This window comes from Phodopus roborovskii, unplaced genomic scaffold (genome assembly GCF_943737965.1).
Source record: "Phodopus roborovskii unplaced genomic scaffold, PHOROB, whole genome shotgun sequence".
Classification (NCBI taxonomy): domain Eukaryota; kingdom Metazoa; phylum Chordata; class Mammalia; order Rodentia; family Cricetidae; genus Phodopus; species Phodopus roborovskii.
Genome location: NW_026126020.1, coordinates 44,843 through 57,320, shown reverse-complemented (window position 1 = coordinate 57,320; position 12,478 = coordinate 44,843). Strand labels below are relative to the sequence as shown.

Sequence of the window (12,478 nt, the reverse complement as noted above, 5' to 3'; positions counted from 1 at the left end):
GCCTGAATGCTCACGCTCACACACATGTGAAGGTACCCTTGCCAACACTATGTGGTGGAAAAATATTGGATCATGTCCCTGTGGAGGATAACACCATTCTTGATGGTACCATGAAACCCCACTCCAACCAATCTTACTAAAGAAATCCTGGTGAAAACACTAAAATTTACTTTTCTTTCAACTATATTTTCTTGTTAATTCAAAACAATTTTCTTGCACACTTCTATAGATACTACAGTTGGCCATGAAAGAGGACATATTCCCATGTACTCCACAACCCTAAAATAAAAACTGATCCTCTTTATATGTTTCCAGAATAGAATGAAGCACTTACTCATTACAGGGGTTTCTGACCCCAGGTACAGGGAGTTCAAGGTCAGCCTTGACTATATAATAAGTCACAAAGGAGAGAATTCTCACTTATGTTTTGTACTTATTTATTTAATGACATTTCAGATGTTTTATCATCTCATGCCTGTGCTATAATGCTAGCACTTTCCAGCTTGTTTTCCTATCTCTAGTCACCATTCCTGTCCTCACTCCAACTTGGACTCATCCTGAACACAAATCAACCACATTATTTTCCTTTCATCCTCTAATCATGAAAGTCCTTGCTGTTTCTAGGGATAAATATAATATGCAGAGACACTCTAGCAATCAGAGGTGCTCCACAGACAGACATCATGCTAACTTCCTCGCTCTTCTGTTTCTTCTCACAGCCCTCCTGAATCATTTCCCACTTCCTTGTCTTTCTCCCACCAATTCTCCCTCCTCAAATGATCCTTTTGACCTTTTGTATCTTATTCTTCAAGCACAATTTGCTTTAAAAGACCCCCTTTCCATAAAGCACTCCCAGGCACTGATACCTCATGCAGCCTTCTCTGCCTCCTCCAAGCACTGATGGGAAGCAGCTGTGACCCAAAGACTTACAATTTTATTGCCGTGTATCTTTCCAAGCAGATCATAAGCACAAGGATGAAGACAATTATCTCTCTCTTTTTTTTTTTTTTTGCTTCTTAAAACACACAACTTTATTGATGACATAAAAATAAAGTCTCAAATGTATAAACATAAGTCCACACAAAGGACCAAAGATTACCTTACTTATGAAGAATCAGTTTGGTTTCTGCTCATGAAGCATACTAAAAATATCTCAATCCAGACAAGATAAAAATTGACACATGTATTACCAGAACAAGTTTGAATTCATTTGGTGTTCATAAAATTGTTCAGCTATAGACCCTCATAGACAACATTAGTTTAAAAGTTCTAATACAATTTACAATGTACATCATGTCAAAGGTGTAAAACAAAAATGATACTCAAGCTTTGGGGGGAACAGATAGCCAATCAGAGCTTATTTATTAATACCTCAACCCTTTCTTTCACCTCTGGGTCACTACAATCTGCTGCTAAGGCTCTAAGTTTCTTGGCACAGGCTTTAGGTCGTTGAAACAGGAAATAAAGGGAACTTTTACTGAACCTGTCTTGGGGATATGTTTTTGCTCTCTTTTTAAAATGATGATTTATATTTTCAAAAAGTAAAAGAGCATTCAGGATATTCTCTTTTGTCTCTTTCTTGCTGAAAATGTTAATCAGTGCTGTTGGTGCATTGGCAATGAGCAAGTCTTTTGTCATGGATGGATTTTTAGAGAAATTCACAAGCATTCCTAAAACATGGTCTTTAGTTTCTCCACTTCCCATAGCCAACAAACGGAGAAATTCTGAAATATAATTGGTAACCATATGCTGATACTCACTAGTAATAGTCAGGTGTCTTATCAATCTTAGTCCAGCCACTTGTACATTTGAATTTAAGGGATAGGTGACAGTATCTTCACATACTTGGCTTAAATATGTCTTAACCTTTCTATGGTTTTCAGCAGCAACTGAGATGTTATTCAATGCATTTAAAGCCTTCTGCCGGACAGTAGGATAGGGATTACTCAATAAGCTTTGGATAACTGAAATCCCACCTACATTCCTATCAATTTCCTGGGGATAAGGATAATCAGCGCTGTTATATAGAGCATTCGTGGCTATTTCGTGAACAGAAGGATCTTCAGTCATTTCAATCATGCAAATGAGCTTTTCAAGATCTTGAGGGTCAAGATTGATGTCACGTTTCCAGCGGCAGTTGCAGCAATGCACCTTCTCTCCAGTACCGAATTGCTTTCTGAAGCCATCTTCACCTGGAAAGCTGGTTTGGTGTAATAACTTGCTCTCCGAACAAATTATGGTTCCATCCCATACACCCATTCCTGCCCCAGGGACCATGGATGGATATATGCCTCTTGGTTCAATCGACTTTTTGGCTTTCACCTGAGATGTAGACTCATCCTCACCTCTGTTTTCATTACCAATACAGAACCAAGACCGGATGTCAACTCCATCAGCAGCATCAAACTTATCTTTAGTGTTGTCCTTATCCCCAGTCCCAGATTCAGAATTGGCTTCTTTTTCATTTGTAGATCTGAGGTCATTATTGTCCTCACTCTCAGCCCCAAACAAGGTTCTTAGACTGATCTCTTCAATACCAGGGCTGGATTCTCTACTTAGCTCCTCCTCATCATCATCATTTACTTCTGTAGAAAAAGTCCAAGACCCTAAGCTAGTCTCAGCCTCAGCCCCAAGCCTAGACCCTTTAGAGGTTGCATCTCCATCCCAGGACCAAAGCTCCATCCTGGCTTCAGCCCCACCCTCCGCAACAACTCCTGCCCCGGCCTCAGCCCCAAGCCCAGCCCCTTTATTGGTTGAGTCTTCATTCCAAAACCAAAACCCCATTCTGGTCTCAGCCCCAGCCTCAGCCACAACTCCAGCCCCAGCCTCAACCTCAGCTCCAATCCTAGACCCTTTAGTGGCTGCATCTCCATCCCACGACCAAAATTCCATGCTGGTCTCAGCCACAGGTTCAGCCACAGCCTCAGCCCCTGCTCCAGCTCCAGCCTCTGGCTCAGCCCCAAGCCTCGACCCTTTAGCAGATGTGTCTCCTTCCCAAAACCAAAATCCCATGCTGGTCTCAGTCACAGCTTCAGCCTCTGCCCCTGCTCCTGTCCCAATCCCAGCCTCAGCCCCAGCCTCAGCTCCAAGCTTAGACCCTTTAGTAGCTGCATCTCCATCCCAGAACCAAAATCCCATGCTATTCTCAGTCTCAGCTTCAGCCTCAGCCCCTCCCACAACTCCAGCCTCAGCCTCAGCCTCAGCCTCAGCCCCAGCCCCAAGCCTGGACCCTTTAGTGGCTGCATCTCCATCCCAGGACCAAAACCCCATTCCAGCTTCGGCCCCAGCCCCTGCCTCAACTCTAGGACCAGCCTCAGCTCCAGTCTCAGAATCAGCTGCAGCTGCTGCCCCAGCCTCTTCCCTAGTCTCCGCACCCACCTCAGCCTCAACCTTTGCCTCGGATCCAGCCTCAGGCCCAGCTCCAGCCTCAGCTTCAGCTGTAACCTTAACCTCTGTCTCAACTTCAGCCTCAGCTCCAGCCACACTCTCAGGCTCACCTCCAACACAGGTGCCTACAAAGGCTGTCTCCTCAGATCTGGCCTTCTTTTCATCCCCCAATCCAGAACTAACACTGGTTTCTTCCCTAGTGCCTGAGGTGGATTCAACTCTGGCCTCATCCTTCATATCAGCTATAGGAAAAATAGTAGCCTCTTCTGTCCAGCACCAAGACCCTATAAAGGCCTCACTCCCAGGCCCAAACCAAAATCCTTCATTGGCCTCCACCTCAGCACTTACAAGGAATCTTCCACTGGTCTGCTCTTGAGTATCTAGCTTAGATACTCCACTGGCTTCATTAGTAGCCCTAGAGCCAGGCCAGGATTCTCCACTAGTCTGATCCACAGTACCAGTCCAAGAGCCTCCCACACATGCCTGATCTTCAAATCCAGATTTAGAACAACCACTAGTCTGATCCACAGTCCCAACCCAGGACCCTCCACTGACCTGACTCCCAATGCCAGCCCAGGATCCACCACTGGACTGATCAGTGGGACATGTTCTAGATCCTCCAATGACATGAGCACCAGCTCCACCCCAAGAAACTCCTCCACTAGACTGATCCTCAGACACAGCTGGCCTGGACCCTCCAGTGCTCTGGTCCCCAGCACCAGCCCAGAATCCTCCTCCAATGGCCTGATCCTCAAATCCAGGTTTAGGACAGCCACCAACCTGATCACCAGTCCAGGACACACCACTGACCTGAGTTCCAGTTCCAAGCCAGGACCCACTACTAGACTGATTCACCTGCACTGGCTTCGACCCTCCAACATCCTGAGCACTGGCCCCAACCCAAGAGGCTCCTCCAATGGCCTGACTCGATGTGTAAGTACAGTACCATCCACTGGTCTGATCTCCAGTGCCAGGCCAAGACTCTGCATTAGACTGGTCCCTGGACCCCATCCTAGATTCTCCACCAGACTGGTCCCCAGAACCAGCCCAGCATCCTCCTCCACTGGAATGATCTACTCCACTAGCAACCAGATCTCCAGAACCAGGCTGAGACTCTCCATTGGCCTGGTCCAAAGGCCCAACCAAGAACCCTCCACTGAGCTGGTCTCCAGAATCTGTCCAGGATCTTCCAGCAGACTGATCCTCAGGCACCGACTTGGACCCTCCACTAGCCTGGCTAATAGTGCCAGTCCAAGACCCTTCATTACCTGTCTGATTCTCAAAACCAGGTTTAGATCCACCATCAGACTGGTCACCTGTCCCAGTCCAGGATCTTTCCCCAGCCAGATTCCTAGTGCCAGCCCAAGACCCACTGCTGGACTGGTCTGCAGAGCCTGATGTAGCTACTCCACCAGCCTGGTCCCCAGTGCCAGGCCAGGATGCACCACCAGATGGATCTACAGTCCCAAGCCTGGATGCTGCACTGGCTTGGTCTGCAGTCTCAGGCCAAGCCCTTCCGCTGGACTCTCCACTGGTCTGGACAGCAGCTCCAGCCCAGGTCCCTTTTTCACTGGCCTGATCTTCAAACCTTGGCTTGGCTTCACCAACAGCCTGATCACCAGTTCCTGTCCAGGCAACTGCATTGGTCTGGTCCACAGCCCCAGTCCAGTATCCAATACTAACAATGTTGCCAGCTCCAGCCCAAGACACTGCACCAGCCTGGTTATCAGCCACAGTCCAGGTCCCAGTAGCCTGGTCCACAACCCAGGACACTCCACTGGCCTGGACTGCAGGCCACGACCCATCACTGACTTGACTCACAGCCCAGGGCCCTGCAATGGCCTGGTTTCCAGAGACAACCCAAGAACCTGCACTGATCTGGTTTTCAGCTCCAGTCCAGGAAGCTCCACTGGCCTTGTCCCCAACCCAGGTCCCCTCAGTAGCCTGAGCTCCTGCCCAGAGTGCTCCACTGGCCTGGTCACCAGCACCTACCCAGGATCCAAGAGCCACCTCATTCTCAGTCCTAGCCCCAGTCCAGGACTTAATGCTAGATTCATCACAAGCCACAGCCCAGGAACTAACAATGCCAGTCTTATCATTGGCCCCACTCCAGGGCCCAACACTGGCTCCATTCTCATCCTCAGCCCAGGATACACTGTTCTCCCAGTCTCCATCTATGGTCTGAAACCTAAATTTGATCCACCGCTCAGCAGCAATCCAGTCCTCAACACCAATCCCATTCCAGTAATAATCGTGCATGTTAGGCTGAGCACCTACCCCACTCACAATTTCCGAAGTGGGCACAGCACCTGCCACCGGCCTTGCATACATCCTATTGTCTACAGTGGCTTCTACCTGTGAGCTGGACAGACCCATATCCCTTGCCCCAAGCAAAGCTTCATTCTGGGAACTGACCACAGCCTGGGGCTGAACAGAGCTCCTTGTACCTGTTTTGGCACCTGATTTAGTACTAGCATTGGCCCTAATCTTATTCCTGGCACCAAGCAAAGTCTCATTCTGGGAACTGACCACAGCCTGGGTCTGGGCAGAGCCCCTTGCACCTGACCCAGCCTCTGCTTTAGGCACAGTGTTGGAATTGCCCCTGACCTTATTTCTGGCACCAAGCAAGGCCTCAGCCTGGGAAGAAGCCAAAGCCAGTATCGTACTTGCCCCAGACTCTGCTTTAGGCATAGAACTGGAATTGCCCTTGACCTTATTTCTGGCACCAAGCAAGGCCTCAGCCTGGGGCTGAACAGTGTCTGTTGAAGTTGTCCCAGCATCTGCCTTAGGCACCGCATTGGAATTACCCTTAACCTTACTCTTGGAACCAGGTAATTCGCCCTGGGAATTAGCCACAGCCTTGGCAGAGCCCGTTGTACCTGCCCCAGCATCTGGTTTAGACACAGCACTAGAATTGCCCTTGACCTTAGCCTTGGTACCAGTCAAGGAAGTACCCTGGGAAATGGCCACAGACTGGGTACAGGCACCCACCCCAGCCTCTGCCTTAGGCACAACATTGGGATTGCTCTTAACCTTATTCTTGGCACCAGGTAAAGCCTCACTGTGGGAATTGGCTACAGTCTGGGTCTGGGCAGAACCCGTAGTATCTGGCCCAGCCCCTGCTTTAGGCACAGAATTACGATTACCCTTGACCTTATTCTTGGTACCAGGTGTGGTCTCACCCTGGGAACTGGTCACAACATTGGTCTGGGCAGAGCCTGCTGTAGCTGTTGCAGCCTCTGCTTTAGGCATAGGATTTGGATTGCCCTTGACCTTATTCTTAGTAGCAGGCGAGGTCTCATTCTGGCAATTGACCACAGGCTGTGGCTGAGCACAGGCTTTCTGGTCTGCCTTTGCCGCTGCTTTAGAAACAGCATTAGAGTCACTTTTGCTCTCAACCTTGGAATCAGACGAGGCATCAGCTTGGGTTTTGATTCCACCTTGAGGTTGTGCACATGTTTTCACATCTGTCGCAGCTCCTGCCTTACACTTGCCTTTGGCTTTGCCTCTAGCCTTACCTTTAGTATTAGGTAAGGCTTCACCCTGGTTCTGGGCCATAGTCTGAGCTCCTTCCTTAGATATGGTATTGGCATTGTCCTTAGCCTTGATTTTGCCATCAGGCAAGTCATCACCCTGGACATTGGCCACAGGCTCTGGCTGGGTACAGAAAGCCACGTCTACACTAGCCTCTGCCTTATCCATGTCATTGGTATCACTTCTGTTTTTATCCTCAGCATCAGGCAAGGCATCAGTCTGCAAATGGGTGTTTGTGTTTGCTTTGTCCCCTGCTTTAGCCATGGCACTGGCATTACCTTTACCATTAACATTGGCATCAGGCATAGCTTCAGTCTGGTCACTGGTTACCGCTTGAGGATCAGTATCAGTTATGTCATCACCAGTCATTGCCTTAGATACATCACTGGCATCTTCCCCATCATCAGTCGTGGCACCAGACATTGCCTCAGCCTGTATCATGGTCACAATCTCAGGTTGTATTATACAAGTTCTCATATCTGCCTCTGCTTCCCAAATGTCTTTTGTGTTATCACAAGCATCATCCTTTGCCCCTGGCATGGCTTCAGCCAGAATGTTGGCAACAATATGAGGCTGAGCAGAAGTGTCTCTGTCTACTGCAGACCCTGCCTTAGATGTGTTTTTGAGATTCCCCTGATCGTCAACCTCATCACCGATCACATCATCACTTTGGATTATGGTCACAGCCTGAGACTGTGCATAGGATCTCACGTCCACTCCAGCCACTATGAGGGGCATATCACTGGGATTTTCATTAATATCAACTGTGACATCAAGCCTAGTCTCAGATTGAGTCCTAGTCACACACACAGTCTCTTCCAGTGCTCTTATCGTGGCTTCTGCCATAATTCCAGTCTCATTCATGGTTCCAATCTTGACTACTTCCTTGGTAACTGCCAAGACCTCACTCTGTGTCACTGTTACTCTGTTAATCTCTGTCTCTTTTTCAGCCAATGGAGGAGCTTCTGCTTTGGTCTGGGTCATTGCTTCTTTCTTGACCTCTGACCTGTCAGCCATTGCCCAAGCTTTAGATTTGGTCTGAGTCACTGCCTCTTTCTTGCCTACTTCCTCAGCCTCAACATCAGTTTGTGTAACTGCCTCTTTCATGGTTACTTCCTTGGCTTGGGCTGTGGCTTCAGTGAAAGTCACTGCATCTGTCATGACCATCGTTTCCACCAATAAACTGGTCTCAGAATGAGTCTCTATCTCTTCCCCAAGCATTGTCTCAGCCTGAGAATGGATATTGGGTCTATCTAGAAAAGGGACCTTGGTGTCTACTTCAGCCACAGGCTCACCTCCTTCTCCAGGTTCTGGTTCAGTCATGGCTCTAGTCTCAGTCTCTGCTCCAGCCATGACTTCGCCTGTGGCCACGGTCTGGTTCTCTTCCCCAACCACAGTCTCCGTCTCGATTCTGGACCCATTTCTGGCAAATCTGCTCACACTCTGAGATCTTCCCTTGGTTAATCTGTAAATGCAGTAACAGGTACCAGCCCAGATTACCAGTCCTGCAGTCGCCCAGCCCACGTCCTGAACACGGCCCATGTAATCACCCCTGCTGAAGGCACACAATGTATAGGAGGGCTCACTCGGGCTAGGAAAGAGGGTGGTGTGACTGGACAATGGTGTTTAACCACTTAAAGGTCAGGAGAGCTGCCACTGGAAGTAGACCTAGAAGTGGAAGAAGGAAATGAATTTAACCGTCTGGAAAACAGGAACTGTCTGGAGAACAGGAAAGCATTGAAGCAATGTACTTGTTGGAAGTTCAAGAACCAAAATTTGCATCACTTGTTTCATTTCCTCCTACCCTCCCCAATGCCCAGCCATTTTAATATGCAAAATGAATTGTGTCAAGGATGGCAGGAGGGCTAATGAAGAATGGATGAGGAACAGAGACTCCTAGAACTAGATTTTAAGGGATCTACTCTGATTGCTATTATTACAGGTCCCCACTCATACGAACCTGGAATAAACGAAGGAAGTTCCCTCTTCTATCCTTCTTTTGCTTGGTGAAACATCCTAAAGGTACATAGAGTCAGGAGACCTTTAGACCTAGAGAAAGACAGACAAAGGGAGAGATAGAGCCATTGTATTATTAACAATCCACTCCCTCAGTTTACCCAATATCCTTAGGTGCTATCAGACTCTTTTCCATATACTAGAATTAAGGTAAAGGTTTGGGGTAAATTTCAGGAATGATTAGAAAAATGGCCATAAAAAAAGAATAAAAAGCTCCTCCAGACAGCCCCTTACAGGATGCACACTGATCTCCACTAACCCACATTCGAGGCATAACTAGACAGTTCCCACCCTCTTACCAGTTATACTGATCACAGATAATTTCCTCTTTGCTTCCTTGCTTCCAATGATCTCAGACTCTGAAGCAGACATGCAGGAGGATCTATAGGCAAGTAGATAAACAGGAGATAATGGAGACTGTGTCCTTAGTAGAACAAACAAGCACCCTAATTCTTGATTCCAATGTCTGCTTCGCCAGGGTTCTGGTCCATTTTAACAATGTATATTATCTTGTGATCCCATCTCTAGCCTTCTTTGTTGCAGCCCAGTCCACCCTCTCTCGAATATTCCCACCCTTTCCTGCACTGCAATTAACAGGTTGTATTGCAGCATTGTGGAAAGCAGCCATGTGTAGAAAAGGCAGAAGTGCCATCCACTGAAGCCTTTTCAAGCTCAGCCCACCCTCTTTTGTCATCCCCAGCCACTACCCACCTTCAGACCAACCTCCATAGTTCCAAAACAGTCTCCCCCTCCTTCCCTTGCTTCCAGGAGTAAAAAGCCCTACTTCAAACATGAAAAGCCCTGGGAACAGACAAAGAAAATGGAGAGGGTGAGTGCTGAGTGCTTCTGATAGCCTAGCACAAAACATCTGTGTCCCCCGGCCCTGCCTTTCAGGGATTTAGAGCCTCAGGCAGAACCTAGGATTTCATCTACACTAAATGAATAGCACAGTGAGGGAGGGAAGAAAAGAAAAAGGGAGAAAAAGGAGAAAATTTATTTTTAAACCACCTGTAGGATTCTAGGTCTTTCCCCCAAAGTCCACCATTTCCTTTATCAAGATGGCCAGGTAGACATGACTGTCTGAAAAGGAGGATGGCGGAAGAGATGGAGGCCCCAGATCCCATGATTCTTCAATCACAGCCTGCCATCTGCTTCCCTGAAAGCCATCTCTAGGAGTCTCAGCACAGGATACAAGGTGTGGAGGAGGGCTTTTGCTTCTGCAAAATCATTATCCCATCCCCCAAAGGCTATATCAAACAATAGTACCATTCTTTTACACAATAATTTGTATTTTTCAATATCGTCTGACACAAATCAAAATAATCTGCAATAAAGTTTTGTCTTTATTGGTATTCACCATAGAATTTAAGTGAAAAGTCTAAAGCCTGATAAGGAAACAAAGCTTAGGTAAAGTTCCCAGGCTAGCCCCACCCCACATCATAATCATATATATATATATATATATATATATATATATATATATATTATATTCAAATACACACACACACACACACACACACACGTAACAGTGCCTACGTGGCTGCATAGAATCCATACAGAACTTCAATGATTCAGTGTTGGCGCTCACACTAACCTCCATAGATCCTGGGCAGTGCTCTTGTCTCCGTCTCCGTTTTTCCCTCGCCTCACCACAAACAGTGCCACACCGAACTATTGTCCAAAAGGAGAGTAAAGGCACTGAGTGCTTAGGCCAGCACCAAGGCCACACATCCCAACATTCTCCTTTTTGGAATCTGGTTGTCAAAGGTCCCTCCCCTCATTCTGAGACACCACCCCTACCGAGCCCGCCGTCCAGGCATTAAGGCCCACCATTTTCTCAGCAAATGCCACGGTGGCGCGCGTCCCTCCTCTGAAAGGAGCAGGAAGCCCGCGGACATGTGCGGACGCCCATTGATGCAGTTAATTAAAGAGGATGGGCATTTCCCTCTGCATTTCCCTCTAGAGACTCTTCTCCACCAGAGGCCCTGTCAAAGCACAAGCTTCCCTTGCGCAGATTCAGCCAGGGGCTGGGGGACGCGGGAGAAATAGGAGGGGAAGGCTCCTTGAACTTAATGCAGCATGGACACCCCCCTCCTCAATCCATCTCCACAGCGCCGCGGGATCGGAGGCTGCGGCTAGTGGGGCCGTGGCGTCGCAGCCCCGGGGCCCTTACCTGATCAGCTCGCCCCGGGCCCAATGCCAGCCCGCCGCGCGCAGGGCAGCGGGGAGCTGGTGGCCAGACTCGAGTGACGACTGCACCCAAGGCTGCGTCGCTCTGCAGCTCCAGGTCACGTGAGGGCCGCGCGTCATCGCTCGCCCTCCTCCTCACAACCCCCCACTGGTCGGAAGGCAGTCCACAGGACCCCCTTCAGCACGCACAAGCACCCCCCTCCTAGCGTCCATGCATGGAGCCCCAGCGCGCCCCGCCTTGTCACTCATCTCGGAGCTCTCCAATCTGAGAGCCCACAAGTGTCATCACCATCTAGCGGTTGGAGTTTACCGGTCCCTGGTTACTAGGAAGGGTCTGTACCCCCACCCACTCCCAGGCCTTGGCTGTAGCCTTTTCTGCATCTTTGAGGAATCCTTTCTTTTCCTCTCAGGCTACAATAGCAACGCTCCCCACTGGCTCTCTAGACAACCTGCCTCCCTTAGTAACAACCCCATCACCAAATCGCCTAGAGAAAGGAGAAAAACCGTGCAACCAGAGCCTTCACTCTCTTTGTCTGTATTCCCTTTTCTGTTAGCATCATCGCCCCCCTCCCCCGCCCAGTGTTGGGAAAATGCAGTAAAGACGTTTACATTCGCCATGAAAATATCCAGGTTGCAAAAATTTTAAAGACTCATCCATTTACACAATTTTATGACACTTAAAAAAACGTTTTCTAGTTGCTATAAACTACTTCTGAGCTTTGAAAACAGATGTAATTACTGACGTTTTAAATACAATTTTTTTCCTAAAAAATGCCAACCCGTTTTTTCAATGCAATCAGCAAATTAATCTTTGGAAAGACGTTCAGGTTTCAAAACCTGATAGTTATAAAGAAATAATTGAAAGCTTTTGAGGTTTTGGCTATACTTACCTCTGCCTATTAGGTGCCTGGCTGAGTACTTCTTCACAGAGAGAGGATCCTGGATACTTGAATAAAGACCAAAGACCAAACTCAGATGAGCACAGTGTCTTAAAAACCAGTGAGTGATTTTAAAGGTTAGCCTGTTTTCTGTTCTGTATCCTATGATGGCTTTTTTTTTTTTTTTTTTTTTTTTTTTTTTTTTTTTGATTTTTACATCAGTCTCACCACACCCACAAAAGGAGCAACTGCTACCACATAGATAGAAAGGAGACTTAACAGGTGGAATTGTCTGTCACCCTATCATGGCAATGGTGCGATCTCCTCAGGTTCGGCCATTTTTGTTCTGTCACCGTGTTGGTGGCGATCTTTGAAAATTTTCCAGCAGCAATAGGCATGAAGGTCTGTGGATGATGTATTGTTAGAACACCATGGCCATGAGTGTTTTCGCCCTCACAAATGGGAGAACAAAG

The 12,478-nt window shown here is 47.9% G+C and overlaps 1 protein-coding gene across 4 annotated transcripts; it reads right to left on the bottom strand.

Annotated features, from left to right (window-relative positions):
• Positions 1-991: 991 nt before the first annotated feature.
• Positions 992-12,058, bottom strand: Armcx4 (armadillo repeat containing X-linked 4). 4 transcript variants are annotated; one of them, XM_051179331.1, is made up of 6 exons: positions 12,018-12,058; positions 10,532-10,608; positions 9,649-9,738; positions 9,237-9,319; positions 8,882-8,970; positions 992-8,589 (listed from the first exon to the last, which is right to left on the bottom strand). In XM_051179331.1, exon 6 carries the CDS (start codon positions 8,461-8,463, stop codon positions 1,351-1,353), a length of 7,113 nt encoding a protein of 2,370 aa, XP_051035288.1. In that variant the 5' UTR covers positions 8,464-8,589; positions 8,882-8,970; positions 9,237-9,319; positions 9,649-9,738; positions 10,532-10,608; positions 12,018-12,058; the 3' UTR covers positions 992-1,350. The 4 variants fall into 4 exon arrangements, with proteins under 4 accessions (XP_051035288.1, XP_051035287.1, XP_051035290.1 ...); XM_051179330.1 differs by lacking the exon at positions 12,018-12,058 and adding an exon at positions 11,111-11,312; XM_051179333.1 differs by lacking the exon at positions 12,018-12,058 and adding an exon at positions 11,111-11,311 and having other exon boundaries at positions 992-8,386.
• Positions 12,059-12,478: the final 420 nt, after the last annotated feature.

What these genes read in the sequence shown, in the direction of transcription:
- Armcx4 (XM_051179331.1), bottom strand. Translation starts at nt 8,463, where the DNA reads ATGGGCCGTGTTCAGGACGTGGGCTGGGCGACTGCAGGACTGGTAATC.